This window comes from Pelobates fuscus, chromosome 4 (assembly GCF_036172605.1).
Source record: "Pelobates fuscus isolate aPelFus1 chromosome 4, aPelFus1.pri, whole genome shotgun sequence".
NCBI lineage: Eukaryota > Metazoa > Chordata > Amphibia > Anura > Pelobatidae > Pelobates > Pelobates fuscus.
Window position 1 is genome coordinate 2,590,965 of NC_086320.1, and position 26,173 is coordinate 2,617,137.

Here is a 26,173-nt window from a genome sequence, read left to right on the forward strand (position 1 = left end):
GTCCCACAACTTCTTCAAATTGGCGACATGGACATCAACCGACGGTACCCCTTGGGAAGAAGAGTCCGAAGGAAGAATGGAAGGATGAAAGCCATAATTCATGAAGAAGGGGCTAGAATGCGTAGAATCACAAACGAGATTGTTGTGTGCAAACTCCGCCCAAGGAATCAAACCGACCCAATCGTCCTGGTGTTCAGAAACGAAACAACGTAGATATTGTTCAACTTTTTGGTTGGTGCGTTCAGCAGCTCCATTGGACTGAGGATGGTAGGCAGAAGAAAAATTCAATTTGATGCCCAGTTGAGAGCAGAAGGATTTCCAAAAACGGGAAACAAATTGGGAACCTCTGTCCGATACAATCTGGGAAGGTATCCCATGTAAACGGAAGACCTCCTTAGCGAATATCTCTGCTAATTCGGGCGAAGATGGAAGTTTAGGTAAGGGAACGAAGTGAGCCATCTTAGTAAATCTGTCCACCACAGTGAGGATAACCGTCTGCTTTTTAGAGATAGGCAAATGAAGTCCATAGCCAAACAGGACCATGGCTTTTCAGGAACCTCTAGAGGGTGCAGAAATCCGCATGGGAGCGAATGAGGTAGCTTAGTCTTGGTACAAACTTCACACGCCCCGATGAATTCTTTAATATCTTTACGTAAATCAGGCCACCAGAAATCTTTAGAGATCAAAGCATACGTCTTGCGAATGCCAGGATGCCCAGCCACCTTGCTGTTATGGAAACAGCGTAACACTTCTAGTTGGAGAGTGGCGGGAACGAAGTGTCGATCCCCAGGAGTCTGTTTGGGCGCAAGATGCTGTAATTTCATGATCTCAGTAAGCAACGGAGAGTGAATCCTGAGATTCGTGTTAGCGATGATGTTACCCTTAGGAACTATCGAGGAAAGGACTGGCTCAGTTATAGTGAACGGTTCATATTGACGAGACAAAGCATCGGCTTTAGAGTTCTTAGAACCAGGTCTGTAAGTAAGTACATAATTAAAGTGAGTAAGGAACAAGGACCAACGAGCTTGTCTGGCGGACAGGCGCTTAGCCTCCCCAATATAAGACAAGTTCTTATGATCCGTTAAAATAGTAACAGGGTGTAATGTCCCTTCTAGTAAATGTCTCCACTCCTTTAAAGCCTTAATGACCGCTAACAGTTCCCTATCACCGATGTCATATCTGCTTTCAGGCCCAGATAATTTCTTAGAGAAGAACCCACAAGGGTGTAACGGTTTGTCCACCCCTAACCTTTGAGACAGAACAGCACCAACTCCCGTCTCAGAGGCATCGACCTCGAGTAAGAACGGCAGAGTCGTATCAGGGTGGACTAGAATGGGAGCAGAGGCAAAAAGTTCTTTGAGAGTCTTGAACGCAACAAGAGCCTCCGTAGACCAAGTCTTAGTATCAGCCCCTTGTTTGGTCATATTGGTAATAGGCGAGATGATAGAAGAGTATCCTTTAATGAAGCGCCTATAATAGTTGGAAAAACCAATAAACCTCTGAATAGCCTTGAGTCCTTTAGGCAACGGCCAATCTAAAATAGACTGGAGTTTGTCAGGGTCCATTTTAAAGCCTTCCCCAGAAATCACGTAACCAAGAAAGTCTATCTGCGACTGGTCAAAGCTGCATTTCTCCAATTTACAGTATAGACCATGTTGCAGAAGTTTGTGTAGTACCTTTCTGACTTGTCTATGGTGAGTCTCAATCTCCCTAGAGTGTTATCAGTATGTCGTCCAGGTAGACAATAACACAATCATGTTGAAACTCCCTAAATACCTCATTAATCAAATCCTGAAATACTGCAGGAGCATTGCAAAGTCCAAATGGCATAACTGTGTATTCATAATGGCCATACCGAGTATTGAACGCCGTCATCCACTCGTGTCCATGCTGGATTCTCACCAAATTATATGCCCCTCTGAGATCTAATTTGGTGAAGATTTTGGAGCCCTTAAGACGATCAAACAACTCGGTAATCAATGGGATAGGATAGGCATTTCTGATAGTTATTTTATTCAAACCTCGGTAATCAATACAAGGCCTCAGCGTGCCATCCTTCTTTTTAACGGAAAAAAACCCAGCCCCGACAGGAGAAGAAGACCTCCTAATGAATCCCTTCTCTAAATTCTCACGAATATATTCCTCTAGAACAGAGTTCTCCTGAACAGATAAAGGGTATACATTACCCCTCGGGGGCATAGTACCAGGTAGAAGCTTAATTTTACAATCAAATGACCTGTGTGGAGGTAATGAATCGGCATTCTTCTTGTCGAATACTGCCTTTAAGTCTTGGTACAGGGGCGGTATCTGTTTCTCTGTGGACTGAGTAGAACTACCTGGTGTATTAATATTAGCCAATGGAGAAACCTTGCGTAAACACCTCTCCTGGCAGCTCTGACCCCATGAGAGTATCTCCCCTAATTCCCAATCGATAATAGGGTTATGTCTCTTCAACCATGGATACCCCAGAACTATGGGAACAGAAGGGGACGAAATGAGCATAAGAGATAAATTCTCCACGTGTAGGATACCAACATTTAAGTTAATGGGTATGGTCTCACGAAAGATAACGGGGTCCAGTAATGGTCTACCATCTATGGCCTCAACGGCCAAGGGTGTCTCCCTTAACTGGGATGGGATATTGTGGCTAGTGGAAAAGGCTTGGTCGATAAAATTCTCAGCAGCTCCGGAATCTATCAAGGCCATAGCCTTTACTACTTCCTTCTCCCAGGTTAAGGAAACTGGTAGCAGAAGCCTGTGATCTTTATAATTAGGAGTAGAGGACAAAATAGAAACACCCAAGGCCTGTCCTCTAGAGAAACTTAGGTGCGAGCGTTTCCCGGGCGGTTAGGACAGTTCGAGAGTAAATGACCTCTGGCTCCACAGTACATACATAACCCCTCCCTTCTCCTGTACTGTCTCTCCTCCTCAGAGAGGCGAGTATAGCCTATCTGCATAGGTTCAGGGAGCAATGAGACCGTGGAGTCAGGACTTAGAAATGCGGGAGCTAACCTAAAGGAAGGTCTCCGGTTCCTCTCTCGAGTGTTCTGTCTCTCTCTTAAACGTTCATCTATACGAGAAATGAACGAAATTAAATCTTCTAAATTGTCAGGAAGTTCTCTAGTAGCAACCTCGTCAAGGATTACATCTGATAGCCCATTCAAAAATACGTCCATATACGCCTGCTCATTCCACTTGACCTCTGACGCCAGAGACCTGAACTCTAGTGCATAATCCACAAGTGTTCGGTTCTCCTGTCTCAGGCGTAACAGTAATCTGGCTGCATTAACCTTTCTACCTGGAGGGTCAAAAGTTCTTCTAAAAGCAGCTACAAATGCGTTATAGTTATATACTAACGGGTTATCGTTCTCCCATAGTGGATTAGCCCATCTCAGAGCCTTCTCAATGAGGAAGGTGATAATAAATCCCACCTTTGCCCTATCAGTAGGATAGGAGCGAGGTTGCAATTCAAAGTGGATACTAATTTGGTTTAAGAACCCACGACACTTCTCAGGAGCACCACCATAACGTACTGGTGGGGTAATGCGAGAAGAAGCACCTACAGTGGCTACCTCTAGGCCTGAACCTACAGGAGAGATAGGAGTAGTACGTAACTCCTCTGGTGGATTATTGGCACGAGATAATAACGCCTGTAGCGCTAGCGCCATCTGATCCATTCTGTGATCCATGGCTTCAAACCTAGGATCAGGAGAACCAAGCTGACTGTTTGTACTTGCAGGATCCATTGGCCCTGTCGTAATGTCAGGATCGGGACAGGGATCCAACACGCAGAGTACAAACAGTAGCCAGATACGTATACCGGACCTTAGAATGGCCGGACTAACGTAAGTAGTACAGTAGAGAATGGTCAAAGACAAGCCGAGGTCGAGGGTAACAGAAGACAGGTAAGCGAAAGACAAGCCGAATCAAGGATAACAGAGATAAGCAGAGAAGAGCAAACAAGCCGGGTCAAAACCAAAAGGGATAATAGAAAACACGAGCACTGAGTGACTAGAACAAGCTAGAACCACGACAGGGCAATGAGCTAATGAAAGAAGCACTGTTAAATGTCCTGTTCAGATAAGTAGACACACCTCCGTTGAGTCCTGATTGGTCCTGAACCAATTGAGTGACAGGTCGTTCCGGGTTGACGTCCTGACGTCGACCTCCGGGCGTCATGCTATAAAAGGGAGTCACTCCCTCGCGGCCGGCTTTGCATGACCGGGTGGACCGCGAGGAAGAGGAAAATCAGGCCGTCCGGATGGATGAACGACTAAGTCTCTACCTCTCTCGGAGGTAGAGACCTCAGGTACCCTGACAAACGGCTACCCAGGTAGTGAGAGGGTATCAGCCGTTGGGGACGTCCTTTTCCCTGGCAAGCTGCTGTGTAAAAGTAAAGCTGGTATAATCCCATCCACGCGATACAGAGGGAGAGTCAGGTTCAGCTGTAAAAAGAGCAGAGTAATAATCCAATATAATCCCCTTTCAAGAACGAGACGAGGCTACGTTTTGAAGGGTCAAGAAGAACTGAGGTGCTGGCACACCCAGCCTGGTTTTTATTACAATTGTGCACATAAAGGACACACCCAGGGGGAGGCATAAAATAACCAATCAAATAACAGCACAACCCACACATCCCCTCCCCTCAGATAAACAGTTAACATAATTATACTGTACACATTTTTACCCGAGTTTTAGATGTACCCCAAATACTTGTTTGGATACTTGTTTTAGATGTACCCCAAATTCAGTATCCCCAGATAGCTCTAGTTTAGGGGAGTAACATATTCAAAAATCAGTCCATTCGGATGAACGGTTCGGGACTTATGGAGTTCCAAAGTTTTGACCGACCGCACAGACAAACTAGCCGAAAATAGTTCCATAAGTTTTGGCCTTGCGGTCGGTCCTCGTTCGTACGGTGAAAAGGTACGAAAATCTTGCCATCCAGTCGAATCTCGGTGGTCGCTAGAATCCCCATAGTCTGTTAAGTCTTTCTACTGAACAGCAGGGCGTTCGGTAGCTTTGGCACGAATCCCCGGTGCTATGGAGGTCTCAGCGGTGTTCGCCTGTTTGTGTAGCCGTTTTTAGTTCCAGACGATTGCTGGCAAACACCGCTGTTCGTGCGTAAGATGGCCGCGAACACGTGCAAAGTCCCGAAATGGCGGCCACCTATACTTAACACAAAGGATTCGTGGTGACCCATACGTACGGCTGAAATAGAACTGGGAGGTAAAATATCCCTTAATTACCAGCAGTGTGGTCCGGTGTTCGGTAGTCTGATTCGTGTATTTATAAGTTGCATTTCTACCGAACATATAATTATAAAATACAATTCCCTTGATTATTCTACAGGCACCAGGGGACTGTAAGGTTTTGTTACACTGCTCTCCTTTTGTGGAACACTCCGGCAGACCCGGATTGATCCTTTTCGGGTCAACTTGGGGCTGTCCGACCAACTGTTAGGGCAAAAGTTCCGTTTGTCTGGACAGTCCATCGGCATTTCCATTAAACTTGCCAGGGCGGTATTGGATGGAGAAATTATATGGTTGTAGCGCTAGACTCCATCTCAGCAAGCGTCCATTGTCTCCAGCTACTCTGTTCAACCATACCAGGGGATTATGGTCTGTAATTAAGGTAAATTCCTGCCCATACAAATATGGTGTAAGTTTCTTTAGGGCCCAGACCAGGGCTAAACACTCTTTTTCCACTGCAGCGTAACTCACTTCTCTGGGCAACAGTTTTCTGAGATACGCGACAGGGTGTTCTCCCCCATCTTCTCCGATCTGGCTCAAAACTGCCCCCAGTCCATACATGGATGCATCTGTATGAACGACAAATCTTTTGTTAGGAATGGGGGCAGATAGAACAGGTGCGTGAATCAGAGCATTTTTCAAGGCTTGAAAGGCAGTTTCACAGGCGGGAGTCCACAGGACTATCCTAGGCAGGTTCTTTTTAGTTAAAGGACCACTCTAGGCACCCAGACGACTTCAGCTTAATGAAGTGGTCTGGGTGCCAGGTACCTCTAGGATTAACCCTTTTTTTTATAAACATAGCAGTTTCAGAGAAACTGCTATGTTTATAATGAGGGTTAATCCAGCCTCCAAATCCTCTAGTGGCTGTCTCACTGACAGCCGCTAGAGGCGCTTGCGTGATTCTCACTGTGAAAATCACAGTGAGAGCACGCAAGCGTCCATAGGAAAGCATTGTAAATGCTTTCCTATGCGACCGGCTGAATGCGAGCGCGGCTCCTGCCGCGCATGCGCATTCAGCCGATGACGTCGCGATCAAGATGGAGAGGAGGAGGAAAGCTCCCCGCCCGGCGCTGGAAAAAGAGGTAAGTTTAACCCCTTCCTCTCTCCAGAGCCCGGCGGGAGGGGGTCCCTGAGGGTGGGGGCACCCTCAGGGTACTCTAGTGCCAGGAAAACGAGTATGTTTTCCTGGCACTAGAGTGGTCCTTTAAGTCTGTCAGGGGTTTGGCGATGGCGCTATAGTCAGTGACAAACTTTCTGTAATATCCTGCCGTCCCTAAGAATGCCAATACCTGAGTCTTAGTGTGGGGTGTGGGCCAGTTGGCTACAGCCTCAACCTTAGCTGGTTCTGGGTGCTGTTTCCCACACCCCACCCTGTGTCCCAAGTACTGGACTTCGGCCATGCTGAAGTTACACTTTTCTGGCTTCAGAGTCAGGCCCGCTGCCCGAATCTGATCCAGTACAGCCTCTACATGTCTCAAGTGTTCCCCCCATGTTTCGCTATAGATCGCAATGTCGTCCAGGTACGCGCAAGCGAAGTCCTGGAAGCCATCAAGGAGCCCATCTACCAAGCGCTGAAAGGTAGCTGGGGCGTTCTTCATCCCAAATGGCATGACCCTAAATTGGTACAAGCCAAACGGGGTGACGAACGCCAACTTGGGGATAGCCTCCTTGGCCTGGGGAATCTGCCAGTATCCCTTGCATAGATCAATGGTGGTCAGATATCGCCCCCTGGCAATGCGGTCTAATAGTTCATCCACTCTGGGCATGGGGTACGCATCTGTCACTGTACGGTCATTGAGTCGCCTATAGTCCACACAAAATCTGGTAGCTCCGTCCTTTTTGGGTACTAGGACTACTGGTGAAGCCCAGGGGCTGTCAGATGGCTCTATGACTCCTAACCTCAACATCTCCTGTACTTCCTTTTTCATTTCCTCCTTGACTGCCTCAGGGATTCTGTAGGGGGTCTGTCTAAGAGGGGTTTGCCCTGGGGTTTCTACATAGTGGGTCGCTAGCATGGTGTATCCTGGTTCCTGGGAGAACGTTAGTCTCTTTTCTGTTATTAACTGCCTAAGCTGACCCTTTTCTGCTGCGGTTAGTCGCTCCCCTAGTTGTACCGTGTCAAGCAAGCTATGGGGTTCTCTGGGTGCTAAAAGGTCTGGGATGGGTAAGTTATCGGGGTCCTCTGTAGCAGGAATGCATATAGCGGCAATATCCTCTGGCCTATCATGGTACTCCTTAAGTAGGTTAATATGGAAGGTTTTCTGAATCCTTTCATCTTTGTTGCTGGCAATCACATAAGTAGTGTCGCAGACCTGCGCTACTACTTTGTAAGGGCCCTGCCAAGAGGTCTGGAGTTTATTCCCTTTTACTGGTCTAAGTACCAGAACCTTCTGTCCCACCTGGAATGTTTTCTGTCGGACGCCCCGATCGTACCAACATTTCTGTCGACCCTGGGCCGCATGGAGATGGTCCCGTGCCATTCGGGCTAACTGCTCCATGCGGTCCCGCATTTCCAGAACATATGGCACAATGGGGACCCCCTCGTGTTCCATCTCCCCTTCCCAGTGCTCCTGGATGAGGTCGAGGGGACCTCGAACCCTTCTTCCGTAGAGCAGCTTGAACGGAGAGAACCCAGTGGATTCCTGCGGTACCTCTCGGTATGCAAACAAGAGGTGCGGCAAGAATCGCTCCCAGTCTCTGTATTCCGCTGTAAAGGTCCTTAGCAACTGCTTCAGGGTACCATTAAAGCGTTCACAGAGACCGTTAGTTTGGGGGTGGTATGGCGAGCTGAGGAGGTTTTGAATACCGCAGACCTTCCATAACTGTTGGGTTAGATCTCCGGTAAATTGAGTCCCTCTGTCAGACAATATTTCTCGTGGAAATCCCACTCTGGTGAATATCCCCACTAGGGCACTGGCGACAGTGTCAGCCTGGATATTCGTCAGAGCGACAGCTTCCGGGTAGCAGGTAGCGTAGTCCACCACAGTAAGTATATATTTCTTACCGGATGGACTGGGGTTAGGTAGGGGTCCTACCAGGTCGACTGCCACCCTGCTAAACGGTTCCTCGATCACGGGCATAGGTGACAGTCGAGCTTTAGGGTGATCCCCTCTTTTCCCTACTCGCTGGGATATGTCGAATGTACTGCAGTAACGCCGCACATCCTTTGAGATCCCCGGCCAAAAGAAGGTCTGGGTGATCCGGTAGGCGGTGCGGTTACCCCCCAAATGTCCTGCTAGAGGGATATCGTGGCCAATTCGGAGAAGGTCCAACCGGTACTTTCTGGGTACCACTAGTTGGCGCTTCTGTGAAGGGGCACAGCCTCTTTTCCTACCTACAGTCAGTCGGTATAATCTGTCATTCTCCCATACAAAACGTTCCTGCTCATCTCCCCCACTGTCAGCTATCTCACGATATTTCTGAAGAGTTGGGTCCTCTCTGGTTTCCCTCCCAAACTCTTCTGTGGTGTCCCAAGCTAAAGGTTTCTCTCTCATAGGTGATCTAAGTGTCTGTGTTTGGCTTACCTGGGTCTCCCGTCCTGTTGTGGGGTCATCTGCAAGACGGCTCTGGGCTCGGGTGGTCACGGGGCAAGCTGCATCTGTGGTGGGTAAGTAGGCCGAAGTCAGGGGGCCAATATCGTTGCCCAATACGACTTCAGCGGGCAGGTTGTTTATGATGCCCACAGTGGTCTTTCCCGACCCGACCCCCCAGTCCAAGTGCACCCGGGCTGTGGGTAAACGGAATACAGCTCCCCCTGCGACACGGACAGCAACTGTGTGTTTGGACAGATGCTCCGGTTTTATCAAATGTCGTTGCATCAAGGTAATGGTAGCTCCGGTATCTCTCAAGCCTTGAGCTACTTGTCCATTCACTCGTACTTCCTGACGATGATGCTGACGATTATCTGGGGATGCGGCTTGTATCGGATCTGCCTCATATAAGATGCCCAAGCATTCCTCTGGGCCCATCTCGGTCTCTAGGCAGTGGGCAGCAGAGGTACGTGGGGTGTTGTTCTCTGCAGTGGGTGGGGTGCGCCTCCAGTCATTAGCGGCCGACCCCAGCGGGCAGTAACGTGCGATATGTCCAGGGTTGTTGCACCGGTGACAAGTTATTCTAGGCGAGTCCCGGGGGTAGTTGTTGGACCCTTGAGGATGAGCTGGCCCTGGGGGTATGGGAGCACGGAACTCCGGGCGAGGGGGTGGCAGCTGCGGTACGTGGTTCCACTTTGTTAGCTGGCCTTTGGGTACTCTGGCTCACTCTCCTGGTTTCGGCGTACTCGTCCGCCAGCCGAGCTGCCTCACTTAGGTTGTTCGGTCGCCGGTTCCTTACCCAATCCTATAGGTCAGCAGATAAACCTTGGAAAAAGTGTTCTAATAAGAATAGCTGCAGTACTTCTTCCCCGGTGTTGGCGTTGCACCCTCGTACCCAGTGTGAGGCCACCCGCTGTAACTTATTAGCCCATTCCATGTGGGAGTCCACAACCTTTTTCTTGGACTCCCAAAAGCGACGGCGGTAGGTTTCTGGGGTCATGGCATATCGGGTTACCAGCGCCTCTTTAACTTGCTGGTACTGTAAAATATCCTCTGGAGCAAGAGCCCGAAAGGCTTCATTGGCTTTGCCCGTCAATTTTCCAGACAAAATAGTGACCCATTGGTCTGGTGGTACCTGGTGTAGTGAGCACTGCCTCTCAAAATCAGCCAAATATCCATCTATTTCTTCCTCACTTTCTACAAAAGCTTTAAATGCAGTGAACGGTATTTTCTTCCCTGTAGCAGCGGGTGGAGGGGTAGGAACTGCATGTGTAATGGGCTGTCTAGCTCTTACCAGTTCCAGTTCTTGTCCCCTCTTAGTTTGTATCTCCTCCCTTGCTTCCCGGAACAGCTGGTTTATTAGTTCCACGGACGTTGCTGGATACAAGGATAATCTCCGCTGTAAAATATTGGTAATTACATCGTCCTCGCTGATAGGTGCAAGGGGCTCAGTTACCTCCATGGATCTATCCATTTCGTCCAGCTCCAGCAGGTCAGCTATCAGCTCCCTCCGTGGTCTGTTACTGGCACTTCTACCACAACTCTCCAATAAATCTTTTAGTGTGGGTCTTTTCAGCTTGGCGTACTGAGACTCCATTCAGCACTTGCTCTCTGGATAAAAGGACCATCCCACCGCTGCCAACCAATGTAACGGCTACCCAGGTAGTGAGAGGATATCAGCCGTTGGGAACGTCCTTTTCCCTGGTAACCTGCTGTGTAAAAGTAAAGCTGGTATAATCCCATCCACGAGATCCAGAGGGAGAGTCAGGTTCAGCTGTAAAAAGAGCAGAGTAATAATCCAATATAATCCCCTTTCAAGAACGAGACGAGGCTACATTTTGAAGGGTCAAGAAGAACTGAGGTGCTGGCACACCCAGCCTGGTTTTTATAACAATTGTGCACATACAGGACACACCCAGAGGGAGGCATAAAATAACCAATCAAATAACAGCACAACCCACACATCCCCTCCCCTCAGATAAACAGTTAACATAATTATACTGTACACATTTTTACCCGAGTTTTAGATGTACCCCAAATACTTGGGGTATATCCCTAGATAGCTCTAGTTTAGGGGAGTAACATATTCAAAAATCAGTCCATTCGGATGAACGGTTCGGGACTTATGGAGTTCCAAAGTTTTGACCGACCGCACAGACAAACTAGCCGAAAATAGTTCCATAAGTTTTGGCCTTGCGGTCGGTCCTCGTTCGTACGGTGAAAAGGTACGAAAATCTTGCCATCCAGTCGAATCTCGGTGGTCGCTAGAATCTCCATAGTCTGTTAAGTCTTTCTACTGAACAGCAGGGCGTTCGGTAGCTTTGGCACGAATCCCCGGTGCTATGGAGGTCTCAGCGGTGTTCGCCTGTTTGCGCAGCCGTTTTTAGTTCCAGACGATTGCTGGCAAACACCGCTGTTCGTGCGTAAGATGGCCGCGAACACGTGCAAGGTCCCGAAATGGCGGCCACCTATACTTAACACAAAGGATTCGTGCTGACCCATACGAACGGCTGAAATAGAACTGGGAGGTAAAATATCCCTAATTACCAGCAGGGTAGTCCGGTGTTCGGTAGTCTGATTCGTGTATTTATAAGTTGCATTTCTACCGAACAGATGATATAAAATACAATTCCCTTGATTATTCCACAGGCACCAGGGGACTGTAAGGTTTTGTTACATTAGTATTTACCGGTATCCAGACAGTGACGGCACAAGCTATCCCCGGTAACCCTGCAAGCTATTAGTATTTACCGGTATCCAGACAGTGACGGCACAAGCTATCCCCGGTAATCCTGCAAGCTATTAATATTTACCGGTATCCAGACTGTGACGGCACAAGCTATCCCCAGTAACTCTGCAAGCTATTCGTATTTACCGGTATCCAGACTGTGACGGCACAAGCTATCCCCGGTAACCCTGCAAGCTATTAGTATTTACCGGTATCCAGACAGTGACGGCACAAGCTATCCCCCGTAACCCTGCAAGCTATTAATATTTACCGGTATTCAGACAGTGACGGCACAAGCTATCCCCGGTAACCCTGCAAGCTGTTAGTATTTACCGGTATCCAGACTGTGACGGCACAAGCTATACTAGGCAGCAGCTAATTAAAGCAGTTCACTTGGTTTCAGTACATTCATGCGGCCACTACATACTGTATATATATATATACTATATGTATATGAGAGGAATGGACAAGGGGAGAAAGGTAGAGAGACAAAGGGGATTTACAGAACTTGGCAAGTTAAAAAAGTCGAAAGGGTGTTAGGGAGAGAGAAAATTGGGAAATTAGAGTAACAGGATTGGGTGGAAGGGATATATGACTTCTGGGGTTAAAGTGTGGCAGTGGGGATTGGCCTACCATGCAGCGTTAAAGGAGGGGTTATTGCATTTTGATATGGCCTTAACAATGTATTTGATTATTATCATTAAGATCCTCACTCTGCCGGTTTCTCTGCTACAGGTTCCTTATCGTGGTGGGTAAAGAGGACGGCACGCTGTGGGTATATGATTGGGAGAGAAACCGAAAGCTGTGTCAGTTCAGAGCACATTGTCCGGCAAAAGTAACTTCTGTCATTTCAAGCCCAAAAGACAACTTCATTTTTAGCGCTGGTAAGTAAGAGTAATATTCTGTCACTAACCCTGCAACCTATTATTATTTACGTTATCCAGACAGTGACGGCACAAGCTATCCCCGGTAACCCTGCAAGCTATTAGTATTTACCGTTATCCAGACAGTGACGGCACAAGCTATCCCCGGTAATCCTGCAACCTATTATTATTTACCGTTATCCAGACAGTGACGGCACAAGCTATCCCCGGTAACCCTGCAAGCTATTAGTATTTACCGTTATCCAGACAGTGACGGCACAAGCTATCCCCGGTAACCCTGCAAGCTATTAGTATTTACCGGTATCCAGACTGTGACGGCACAAGCTATCCCCGGTAACCCTGCAAACTATTAGTATTTACCGGTATCCAGACAGTGACGGCACAAGCTATCCCCGGTAACCCTGCAAACTATTAGTATTTACCGGTATCCAGACAGTGACGGCACAAGCTATCCCCGGTAACCCTGCAAGCTATTAGTATTTACCGGTATCCAGACAGTGATGGCACAAGCTATCCCCAGTAACTCTGCAAGCTATTCGTATTTACCGGTATTCAGACAGTGACGGCACAAGCTATCCCCGGTAACCCTGCAAGCTATTAGTATTTACCGGTATCCAGACAGTGATGGCACAAGCTATCCCCGGTAACCCTGCAAGCTATTAGTATTTACCGTTATCCAGACAGTGACGGCACAAGGTATCCCCGGTAACCCTGCAAGCTATTAGTATTTACCGGTATCCAGACTGTGACGGCACAAGCTATCCCCGGTAACCCTGCAAGCTATTCGTATTTACCGGTATCCAGACTGTGACAGCACAAGCTATCCCCGATATATACAGTTGTGATGAACTGAACCTCGTCACAGGTTTGTGGAGGGGCCCGCTGGCCAGCCTCTTGCCTCAGGACTATGGACCCTGCAATATACCTTGCCCAATGCACTTGAAAAGGCTCTGTTCATGTGAGTTATGTACTTTTGTCCTCCAGAGAGAGAGACCGACCAATAGCTCCGATTCCCTGGAACTGTTTAGGGCATAGCACCATGTGCACGGGCAAAAATAAGGCTTCCATGAAATAACTGAACCCCTGAACGGATCAGGGTGATTTTTGGATATGTTGGTCACAAAGATATCAGGGGATGTAACATGTATTTTTAGGATACTTTTGGGGCATTTTAAAAAAGTATGTTTTTTTTTTTCTGTGCTTGGAGATAATTGGATTAGAATTAGTACAGTTACTGATACAATTATCTCCCAGGCAGAGGGGAGCGATTGTGTGCTGTGTGTGGGAGTGTTGTGCCTTGTAACCTTATTGTTATTGGTCTGTGTAGTTGCAAATAAGTCTACCATCAGGTCATCAGGTCCCTTGCATGGGGATTGTCATATAAGGCCAAGTGTGGCTCCAATTAAACTGAGATTCGTTTACCCCTTCATGAAGTCTTGGCTCATGTTTGGGGGATTGGAGAACTACATTCACTCTGGGGATTGCTATATCACAATACTCCCCTGTGTATAATCACTAGCTCTTATAAGAGCTGTTCCTGCTACGCTCTCTGGACTAGGAGAGGTCTACCCACTGGAAGCTGGATCCTGGTCTTGGGTCCAGTGTGGGTGGAGGACGGCTAGACCCTAACCAAGCTTTCGGCGGTTCATAGGGTTTACGGTGGCTATGGTGTTCCAGTACAGTGCTTATGGTGCTCGCAAGTACTAGGAAGCAGCGATTGACTGAGGTGCCAGGTAGTCCATCACAACAGTACACATGTAGTGCAGTGGTTATATATGGTATACGCGCATTGCAGTAGTTATAAACAGTACACATGCAGTGGTTATACACTATATTTGTGCAGTGCAGCAGCAGTATACATGCAGTGATTATATACAGTATACATGCAGTGCAGTGGCTATATACGGTATACATGCAGTGCAGTGGCTATATAGAGTATACATGCAGTGCAGTGGATATATATGGTACACAAGCCAGGGGTGGATCTAGAATCTAATCTCGGGAGGGGCACTGGTAGATTTAAAGAAACAATCCAGGCACAATAACCACTACAGCTCTCAGAACAGTTTGACAACTTACATAGGGTTCTGCAAGGATAGGGGCTGTAGTATAGGGGCTTGTGCATGTATAAAGTGTAAAATGTGTGTATATGGGGGGACCATTCCATTTCCAGCACCCTAATCTAGGTGAACTGGAGCAGTTGGCAGGCGGTATACTGCTCCCCAGCTCCCCACACGTCCAGCGTTCCTCCGGTCTTCTCCACCTCTGTGATAAGCTGGTGCTGTACCAGGATCAGTGTGGTACCTATGTCTCACAGACCTTGTACTGATCGCCCGTTTAACGTCACCGACTATCTATGATGGTTCCTATTATCCGCTGCGGCTTGTACAGGGTTAGCCTCATGTAGAAAAGCCAATGCTTCCTCGGTGTGAGTGGAAATATAGGAGGGGGCGACCTGATAGCAGTGGACGGCTGCTCTGGGTGCTGGTGGTGGTCCGGGTCATACCCACTGGGACCCGTCTCTCTGCTGCCGGTTTGGTTCCGTTCGGCTGGGAAGTACTATTCTACTGCTGCCACTAGATGTAGAGGACCATGGGTAACCAGACTGGTTACCTCTGCTAATTCCTTCCTTCAGCCACATTCATTAAAATACGCAGACATCCATTCCCCCAGTAACTAGACAAAACATAGTTATGGGAGTCAAATGATTTTATTTTTGCCACACATGGCTTTTCATGCACTGACCCCTACATGGGGTCTCCAATACAATGAAACAGGGGTGTAGTGGAATGAGCCTTGGGACTTCACCCTTATTCCTGCATTAAGCTGCCTTCTATGTTTTGTGCTTTTAGTCCATGTGTGGGACAGATTCGCCTGGCTGTTCGGGAAATACCATTCACCTCGCATGCTAACACTATCTTGTTCGACAACCGAACAAATTACCGAACACCAGACAACACAAATGTGGAGTGTGCCGCTCGTTAACCCCAGTAACCCCTGTTCACACCTCCACAAACCGCAACAAAACGAACATGCTAAGCGGTCGGCTGGGTGGCCGCTGTTCGTATGTGTGAACACGTGGCGGCGGCCATCTTTAGCCACGAACAGAGACAGCGGTGTTTGGTCGTGGAGTGTATGAACACTCGGTTATGTTCGTGGGGATTTAGACGAACAGCGTGGCGTTCAGGGGAGCAAACTCCCGAACAAGAGACAAAGAACGAATGTACGCACAAACAGTTTTTCATTGGTTTTCGTCTATTTGATACTCCCGAAAAAGAGACTGACCACACAGCCTGATTTCATGGAACCTTTTTGGGCAGGCGCCTCGTGTGCGGTCTGTCTAAACTATACCGCGGTGGCGTTGGGCACTCGGATCCAGGCTATCTGAGGACTTAAGGGGGTATCTTGTGGGGAACTCTATGTTTTGGGGTGATTCTTATTGTACATGTCCTGGACCTGAGAGTTAATGTAATTATGTTGTGTATTTTGTCTCAGTCTACTCTCTGGTCCAGTGGGGAATGCCCCTGGAATGTGTAATTGTAAACCCCTTGCATGGGGGCCATGTGTGGCTCCATTAAAACGAGTTATACCTCCAGAGCTGAGTGTCGTCCAGTTGCTGAGAAGAAGGTGGGAGATTCCTGGATCATTTTACCGTGCTTGGCTGTCCATTGGAGTATTCTACTTGTTCCTGAGTGTATGTTGGAGAAACTAGCGGAGGAGAGCCCTTGCTAGGACTAGGGCTCCGCTACAAGGGGTTTCAATCCCAAGATCCTCTGTGCCTGAGAAATAATTGCTTGAGAAAAAACTATTATTCAATTATCTCTCAGGTACAGAAAATACAATAAAATATACAGTACCCCAAGAGTGTCCCCACCATAACTAGGAACCCCACAAATGTTATATCCCCGGATAGCCCTGAACTAAATGTATAACATATTCAAATATCACTCAGATTGTTTCGGTGAAACTGGAATGCCAACGGGGTAAAGTTTTTACCAGATGGACACGAGGCACTAGCCCAAAACAGTTCCAGGGAAATAGGTGTCCTGGCTGGTCTCTGTTCGGTTGTTCCTGTGCGAACACTAGACATGTGCAATTCGTTTCGGGACGAATATGTATTCGTACGAATTTTGGGCAATTCGGACATTCGGGTACTTCTGAATGTCCAATAGCCGAATTACTGAGGTCCCGAAGTTCCGAAATTAACGAATTTCCGAAGTGCCGAAGCACAGTTTTGCCTAAGTACTAATATACTTACCCAGCGAAGAAGAATATTACACTGTATACAATTTTAAATAAAAAGTATACAAACGTAGCCAGGATTCAGCTGTAAGCATTCCCACGGTATTAGGGAGCTATCTACTAAAAGGCTGAAAGACCTAAATTGGTCTTTCAGCCAAATTTACTAATACTAAGTAAAGATTACTTAGTATTAGTAAATTATGCCCCTACTTGCTATACCATGAGTAGGGGCATGTCTATTAAACAGTGAGCAGCCTGCTCACTGAAATTTTTTTTTAAACTTCCCCCCTCCCCCTCCTAACCTGTAGGGGGGACCTATTGCCCCCCCGGCCCCCACCCCTGAACGGTGGGTGGGGGCACTAAATACTAATTGGGGGTATTTAGGGCCCCCACCTAATGTCCTGACCCCCCTAAATACTAATTAGAAGGGGGGACACCTAATGTCCTCCCCCCTGGCCCCCACCCAGTGGTCAGGTGGGGGCCCTAAATAAAAAAAAAATAACCCCCCCTCCCCCACATTAGGTCCCCCCTAATTAGTATTTAGGGCCCCCACCCACCGCTCAGGGGTGGGGGCCAGGACAATAGGTCCCCCCCCCATTATTTTACTTTAGGGCCCCCACCTGCTGCTCAGGGGTGGGGCCCGGGGGGGGGGGGGCAACAGGTTTTTTTTTGGTTTGTTTGTTTTTTTAACAGTGAGCCACAGGCTGCTCACTGTTTACTAGACATGCCCCTACTCGCGGTATAGCGAGTAGGGGCATAATTTACTAATACTAAGTAATCTTTACTTAGTATTAGTAAATTTGGCTGAAAGACCAATTTAGGTCTTTCAGCCTTTTAGTAGATAGCTCCCTAATACCGTGGGAATTAGGGAGCTATCTACCAAGCAGCTGCAAGAGAAGTTCCGAAATTCCGAATGTGGCGAAAGTGACCTCGCCACTGGTTTTTGGAGGGGCCTATTTGCCAGCCTCCTGCCATGTGACTATGGCCCCTGGGATGTATTGCCCTTTAAGGAACTGAGTTGGGGCTTATGAACTTTTATTATACTATTACTGACTGAATAATGGATTTTTATAATGCTGTTTCTGGCCCTTTAATTACTTTGGAGCAGTGTTGCAACTTCAAATTGGCACTTTGGATACAGCCGAAGTAGTCGAAGTGGCCACCATTCGACAAATGAACACGTGGCCATCTTTGTTCATTCGAACGAGGTCAGCGGTATGTGTAGCCAAATCCATGGAACTAAAATCGGCTACACATTTCAACGAACGCCGCTGACCCTTACCTTCTCCTACACTGAGTTTTCAGCCACAGAGACTAAGTCCCGTTCGAAGATTCGAACGCACGTTCGAATGGGACTTAGTCATTTTTTCAGTGTGAAATTGACCGACCGCACAGCCCAAATCTATGGAACTGTTTTGGGCAAGGAAAATGTGCTTGCGGTCGGTCAAAAGTGACTTATATGTATCTCCCGAATGGCTGAACGGATTCAAATGATTTTTGGGTATGTTTGTATTTGGAATGTGCTGATTAATAATATGTAACTGTTATTAATATTGGATGTATGGTTTTAGAGTTATGAAAGTTGGGTAAAAAGTATGTTTTAAACTGTACGGATAATTGGATTACCTCTCAGGCTAAGGGGAGGAGATGTATGACAGTGTTTGTACTGTATACTACGTGTTTATTGGTTGTTCTATAAAACCCTGTGGGCGGTCCTGTATGTGTTAAACCTGCATAAAAGAAGGCCCTTTGGTGCCAAGTAAACAGAGTTCTTCTTCACCCTCAATCCAGAGTCCTGTCTCTTATTGGGGGAATTGCTATATCACTACAAGGGATTGCCATGCTCTGCATGCTCCCTTGGCTAATCACTACTAAGCTCTTTTAAGAGCTTGTTCCTGCTTCACTCTCTTGGAGGAGAGGTTCCCTCACTGGAACCTGGAGCCTTGTCATTACTAAAATTAAGTTTACGTATAGGTACACTGCATTAGTATACTCTACAATTTCTAACAAAATACACAAATGACCATAATCACTACATTAAGCAGACATAGTAAAAGACCTCTTTCAATACTGGACTGCTAAGAACAAACTTCTAGAGAGAACAAGCTACTTAACCTCTCTCAATGGATCCTAGATAAGTCTGTGAGGCCTCATTGTCTCTTGTTCTCGCTCAGGCTCCGATCGGACGGTAAAAGTGTGGAAATTCTTTCCGTACGTTGAGGAATGTTTTAGTCTCTTCCTAAGTCTTTCCTGCTCACAGCCAGTGGCGAACATGGCCATCCTGAAATCTCTGCTGTTTGTGGCATTCAATGATCCATCCACAGCCACCTACAGCCTCATACAGTACAATCTAGAGACTCAGACTCGAGAAGACCACTTGCCGGGTGATGACCATCAGGACAAAGTCACAGGTTAGAATGATTTATCAGAATTCATTATTACAAGTAACATGTCCAAAAATAACAATTAAGGGTTCATTCTAAAATCTCTACTACTCAGATACCTCTTGTGCAATCACCCTCTGCTGTCTGCCCCATGTGCAATCGCCCCCTGCTGTCAGCCCCATGTGCAATTGCCCCCTGCTTTTTGCCCCATGTGCATACACCTTCTGCTGTCTGCCCCATGCGCAATTACCCTCTGCTGTCTGCCCAATGCGCAATCACCCTTTGCTGTCTGCCCCCATGTACACTCACCCTCTGCTGTCTGCCCCCATGTACAGTCACCCTCTGCTCTCTGCCTCCATGTACAATCATTCTCTGCTGTCTGCCTCCATGTAAGATCACCTTCTGCTATCTACCACCAAGTACAATCGCCCTCTGCTGTCTGCTCCATGTACAAGCACGCTCAGCTGTCTGCCCCAATATACAATCACCCTCTGCTGTCTGTCTCCATATACAACCCCGTTCTGCTGTTTGCCCCCATGTACAATCGCCCTTTGCTGTCTGCACCATTTACAGTCACTCTCTGTTGTCTGCACCATGTGCAATCATTCTCTGCTGTCTGCCTCCACGTGACATCATTCTCTGCTGTCTGCCTCCATGTGACCTCATTCTCTGCTGTCTGCCTCCATGTGACCTCATTCTCTGCTGTCTGCCTCCATGTGACATCATTCTCTGCTGTCTGCCTCCATGTGACCTCATTCTCTGCTGTCTGCCTCTATGTACAATCATTCTCTGCTGTTACATGGTTACCTCCAAATCAATATTTCTTAGCTGTGTACTCCACATAGGGTTGCCACCTTTTTTTTTGGGGGGGGGGGAGGGAGGGAATACCGGCCGTGCTAATTTGCATAATTCATTGTGTATGTGTGATGTCACTGGACACGACGTCACAGGATGTTGCTTAACATTTGGAAGAGGAAAGTTACATACCGACATACAGTGATATACAGACACAGACATACAGAGTTAAACAGGCACAGACATTCAGATACAGTCATACATAGACATACAGAGACTGACAAACACATTCATACAGGCACAGACATTCAGATACAGTCATACAGACACTGACAAACACAGTCATACAGAGACATACAGACACTGACAAACACAGTCATACAGAGACATACAGACACTGACAAACACAGTCATATAGAGACATACAGGCACAGACATTCAGATACAGTCATACAGACACTGACAAGCACAGTCATACAGAGACATACAGACACTGACAAATACAGAGACATACAGGCACATACATTCAGATACAGTCATACAGACACTGACATACACACACTGACAAGCACAGTCATACAGAGACATACAAACACTGACATACACAGTGATACAGAGACATACAGGCACAGACATTCAGATACAGTCATACACACACTGACAAACACAGTCATACAGAGACATACAGACACTGACAAATACAGAGACATACAGGCACAGACATTCAGATACAGTCATACAGACACTGACATACACACACTGACAAACACAGTCATACAGAGACATACAGACACTGACATACAGACGCTGACATACACAGACTCAGGCATACAATTAAGAAATAAATATAAATATACAACAAACATTTATTTCTATGTCCTTAATTGCTCCCATCTTCAATACTGGCAGGTCTGCTTTCCCTGCAGAGACCTGGCTATTTACAAGTTGTATCTCTGTGTCCTATGGAGGGGGGCAGGGGTGAACACTGCAGAGCTGGAAAAGCTGCTCTGCCTGATAGCCAGGTCGGTGCTGGAAAGGCAGGAGGCAGCCACAGCACACTCAGAGCAGCACTCCTAACTGAGTGTGAGTGAGGAGAGGAGGCAGGAGGAAGGGGGCGGAGCTAAATATCAATCTGAGAGGCTCTGCAAGTATGTATCTCTCCCCACTCTCCCCGAGTATCTGTTCCCACTCTCCCCGAGTATCTCTCCCCACTCTCCCTGAGTCCCCTCTCTCCCTGAGTATCTCTCCCCACTCTCCCTATCTCTCCCCTCTCTCCCTGAGTATCTCTCCCCAACTCTCCCCGAGTATCTCTCCCCACTCTCCCTGAGTCCCCTCTCTCCCTGAGTATCTCTCCCCACTCTCCCTGAGTCCCCTCTCTCCCTGAGTATCTCTCCCCACTCTCCCTATCTCTCCCCGAGTATCTCTCCCCACTCTCCTATCTCTCCCCTCTCTCCCTGAGTATCTCTCCCCACTCTCCCTATCTCTCCCCTCTCTCCCTGAGTATCTCTCCCCACTCTCCCCGAGTATCTGTCCCCACTCTCCCTGAGTCCCCTCTCTCCCTGAGTATCTCTCCCCACTCTCCCTGAGTCCCCTCTCTCCCTGAGTATCTCTCCCCACTCTCCCTGAGTCCCCTCTCTCCCTGAGTATCTCTCCCCACTCTCCCTATCTCTCCCCTCTCTCCCTGAGTATCTCTCCCCAACTCTCCCCGAGTATCTCTCCCCACTCTCCCTGAGTCCCCTCTCTCCCTGAGTATCTCTCCCCACTCTCCCTGAGTCCCCTCTCTCCCTGAGTATCTCTCCCCACTCTCCCTATCTCTCCCCGAGTATCTCTCCCCACTCTCCCTATCTCTCCCCTCTCTCCCTGAGTATCTCTCCCCACTCTCCCCGAGTATCTGTCCCCACTCTCCCTGAGTCCCCTCTCTCCCTGAGTATCTCTCCCCACTCTCCCTGAGTCCCCTCTCTCCCTGAGTATCTCTCCCCACTCTCCCTATCTCTCCCCGAGTATCTCTCCCCACTCTCCCTATCTCTCCCCTCTCTCCCTGAGTATCTCTCCCCACTCTCCCTATCTCTCCCCTCTCTCCCTGAGTATCTCTCCCCACTCTCCCCGAGTATCTGTCCCCACTCTCCCCGAGTATCTCTCCCCGAGTGTATCTCCCCGAGTATCTCTCCCCACTCTCCCTGAGTCCCCTCTCTCCCTGAGTATCTCTCCCCACTCTCTCTATCTCTCCCCTCTCTCCCTGAGTATCTCTCCCCACTCTCACTGAGTATCTCTCCCCACACTCACTATCTCCCCGACTCTCCCCGAGTATCTCTCCCCACTCTCCCCGAGTCCCCACTCTCCCCGAGTATCTCTCCCCAGTCCCCCAGAGTCCCCTCTCTCCCCGGGTATCTCTCCCCACTCTCCCTATCTCTCCCCGAGTATCTCTCCCCACTCTCCCTATCTCTCCCCTCTCTCCCTGAGTATCTCTCCCCACTCTCCCCGAGTATCTCTCCCCACTCTCCCCGAGTATCTCTCCCTGAGTATCTCTCCCCACTCTCCCTGAGTCCCCTCTCTCCCTGAGTATCTCTCCCCTCTCTCCAGGTATCTCTCCCCACTCTCCCTGAGTCCCCTCTCTCACCGAGTATCTCTCCCCACTCTCCCCGAGTATCTCTCCCCGAGTATCTCTCCCCACTCTCCCTGAGTCCCCTCTCTCCCTGAGTATCTCTCCCCTCTCTCCAGGTATCTCTCCCCTCTCTCCAGGTATCTCTCCCCACTCTCCCCGAGTATCTCTCCCTGAGTATCTCTCCCCACTCTCCCTGAGTCCCCTCTCTCCCTGAGTATCTCTCCCCTCTCTCCAGGTATCTCTCCCCTCTCTCCAGGTATCTCTCCCCACTCTCCCTGAGTCCCCTCTCTCCCCGAGTATCTCTCCCCACTCTCCCCGAGTATCTCTCCCCACTCTCCCCGAGTATCTCTCCCCGAGTATCTCTCCCCACTCTCCCTGAGTCCCCTCTCTCCCTGAGTATCTCTCCCCTCTCTCCAGGTATCTCTCCCCACTCTCCCCGAGTATCTCTCCCTGAGTATCTCTCCCCACTCTCCCTGAGTCCCCTCTCTCCCTGAGTATCTCTCCCCTCTCTCCAGGTATCTCTCCCCTCTCTCCAGGTATCTCTCCCCACTCTCCCTGAGTCCCCTCTCTCCCCGAGTATCTCTCCCCACTCTCCCCGAGTATCTCTCCCCACTCTCCCTGAGTCCCCTCTCTCCCTGAGTATCTCTCCCCACTCTCCCTATCTCTCCCCTCTCTCCCTGAGTATCTCTCCCCACTCTCACTATCTCCCCCACTGTCCCAGAGTATCTCTCCCCGAGTCCCCACTCTCCCCGAGTATCTCTCCCCACTCCCCCAGAGTCCCCTCTCTCCCCGGGTATCTCTCCCCACTCTACCCGAGTATCTCTCCCCACTCTCCCTGAGTCCCCTCTCTCGCCGAGTATCTCTCCCCACTCTCCCCGAGTATCTCTCCCCACTCCCCCAGAGTCCCCTCTCTCCCCGGGTATCTCTCCCCACTCTCCCCGAGTATCTCTCCCCACTCTCCCCGAGTATCTCTCCCCACTCCCCCAGAGTCCCCTCTCTCCCCGGGTATCTCTCCCCACTCTCCCCGAGTATCTCTCCCCACTCTCCCTGAGTCCCCTCTCTCGCCGAGTATCTCTCCCCACTCTCCCCGAGTATCTCCCCCACTCTCCCCGAGTATCCCCAAATACTGGCTTTGCCGGTAAAATAACAGTCAGGTGGCAACCCTAACTCCACATAGAACTTGCCTGTTATTTAGGAAAGCCTTCAAAGTGTGTACTCTGAGATATTCTGGATAGTGGATAAAAGGAAGGAGAGGGGAGGCAGTAGAACAGTGATGGCGAACCTATGGCACACGTGCCACAGGTGGCACGCCGAGCCTTCTCTGTGGGCAGGCGGCCATAGGCCGCCGGGAGAGGGAGCTGCTTGCGCCGGTCGGCAGCAATGCAGAGTAGGCATCTGCCTGCCCAAAACGGCAGCACCTGGTGGCAGGGGGAGGGATCTGGGAAGCAGCTCTCCTTTCCTCCGCGAGCAGGCTTTGTGGAGCGTTGCCGCGCGTTCCCATGGCAACGCTCCACACAGCATAGCGCGGGAGGACAGGAGAGCTGCAGCAGATACATACCACCACCGGACCACCAGGGATGGCTGTGTGTCCCCCTCCTTCACCAAAGGTAAGAAGAAGGGAGGGTGGCATAAAGATCCCCCCTCCATCCCCCCCACACAGCACTCCTCCCTCCAACACACACACCAGTTTAGCTTTGTCTCCAACTAGTGCCAAAACAATATATTGTCTCTATATACTCTCTTTATCGATTACAACAATAAAAGTTATGTTTTAAAATATACTACCACTTATACTGGAGGGGTTAAGAGCTTGTTCTCGTTTTTTATTCTGGAGAGTGATTTGATTCTTTTGTACTGTTACAGGTAAGCGTTATCTCTAAGAAAAATATTCTGATTGCACAAGGTTTGATTTCCTGTTGGTAATTGGTAAGGCATTTGATTTAAATTAGTAGGTGTTTGTTAATAAGGTATCGATTGTATGTTATCAAGCATAGGCCAACTCAGGTGTAAAACATTTATAGGGGGTGCTGCTTTTAGGAGTTATATAAGGGTTGGAGAAATTATCTTGGGTGCTGCTACAAAGAGGTATGTAGGAAGTGGGAAAAAAATTTGAAAAGTAAGTTTTTTGTTTTATTTTAAATTCTTCATCAGAGTTCAGAGAAGGGCTGCTAAACTGGTTCATGGATTGCAGGATAAAACTTACCAGGAAAGGTTAAAGGATCTTAACATGTATAACTTGGAGGAAAGACGAGACAGGGGGATATGATAGAAACATTTAAATACATAAAGGGAATCAACACAGTAAAGGAGGAGACTATATTTAAAAGAAGAAAAACTACCACAACAAGAGGACATAGTCTTAAATTAGAGGGACAAAGGTTTAAAAATAATATCAGGAAGTATTACTTTACTGAGAGGGTAGTGGATGCATGGAATAGCCTTCCAGCTGAAGTGGTAGATGTTAACACAGTAAAGGAGTTTAAGCATGCATGGGATAGGCATAAGGCTATCCTAACTATAAGATAAGGCCAGGGACTAATGAAAGGATTTAGAAAATTGGGCAGACTAGATGGGCTGAATGGTTCTTATCTGCCGTCACATTCTATGTTTCCCTCCAGTTATGTGCCGAGTTTATAGATCTGCAGGAAGCTATGGTCGTTTCATCATATTTGCCTTTCTTTCTGCAGGTCTCTGTTCCTGCCCAGAACTTGGGTTGGTGGCCACATCTGGAAGAGACAGAAAGGTTCGCATTTGGAATCAGCATAATCAGCTGCTCAGGTTTGCTGTCTTCTGGTAATCAGTCATAGCACGATATCCTACTGCGCAGTGTCCAATCATAGCACGATATCCTACTGCGCAGTGTCCAATCATAGCACGATATCCTACTGCGCAGTGTCCAATCATAGCATGCTATCCTACTGCGCGGTGTCCAATCATAGCACGATATCCTACTGCGCGGTGTCCAATCACAGCACGATATCCTACTGCGCAGTGTCCAATCACAGCACGATATCCTACTGCGCAGTGTCCAACCACAGCACGGTGTCCTACTGCGCAGTGTCCAATCATAGCACGCTATCCTACTGCGCAGTGTCCAATCATAGCACGCTATCCTACTGCGCAGTGTCCAATCATAGCACGCTATCCTACTGCGCAGTGTCCAATCATAGCACGATATCCTACTGCGCAGTGTCCAATCACAGCACGATATCCTACTGCGCAGTGTCCAATCACAGCACGATATCCTACTGCGCAGTGTCCAATCACAGCACGATATCCTACTGCGCGGTGTCCAATCATAGCACGATATCCTACTGCGCGGTGTCCAATCATAGCACAGTATCCTACTGCGCAGTGTCCAATCACAGCACGGTATCCTACTGCGCATCGTCCAATCACAGCACGATATCCTACTGCGCAGTGTCCAATCACAGCACGATATCCTACTGCGCAGTGTCCAATCACAACACGATATCCTACTGCGCAGTGTCCAATAATAGCACGATATCCTACTGCGCAGTGTCCAATCATAGCACGGTGTCCTACTGCGCGGTGTCCAATCATAGCACGATATCCTACTGCGCGGTGTCCAATCATAGCACGATATCCTACTGCGCAGTGTCCAATCACAGCACAGTATTTAAACACGGTGTCCAATCACAGCACGGTATTTAAACACAATTTCCAATCACAGCACGGTATTTAAACACAGTGTCCAATCACAGCACGGTATTTAAACACGGTGTCCAATCACAG

General features: G+C 48.4%; 1 protein-coding gene across 1 annotated transcript in view; it reads left to right on the plus strand.

The window, feature by feature from the left end:
- Positions 1–26,173, plus strand: part of WDR97 (WD repeat domain 97) — a 301,022-nt gene that overhangs the window by 142,834 nt on the left and 132,015 nt on the right. Inside the window, exons 6-8 of the mRNA XM_063450904.1 lie at positions 12,246–12,394; positions 18,811–19,047; positions 25,105–25,195. Coding sequence (XP_063306974.1) covers positions 12,246–12,394; positions 18,811–19,047; positions 25,105–25,195 — 477 coding nt within the window. The remainder of the gene's footprint in view (positions 1–12,245; positions 12,395–18,810; positions 19,048–25,104; positions 25,196–26,173) is intronic.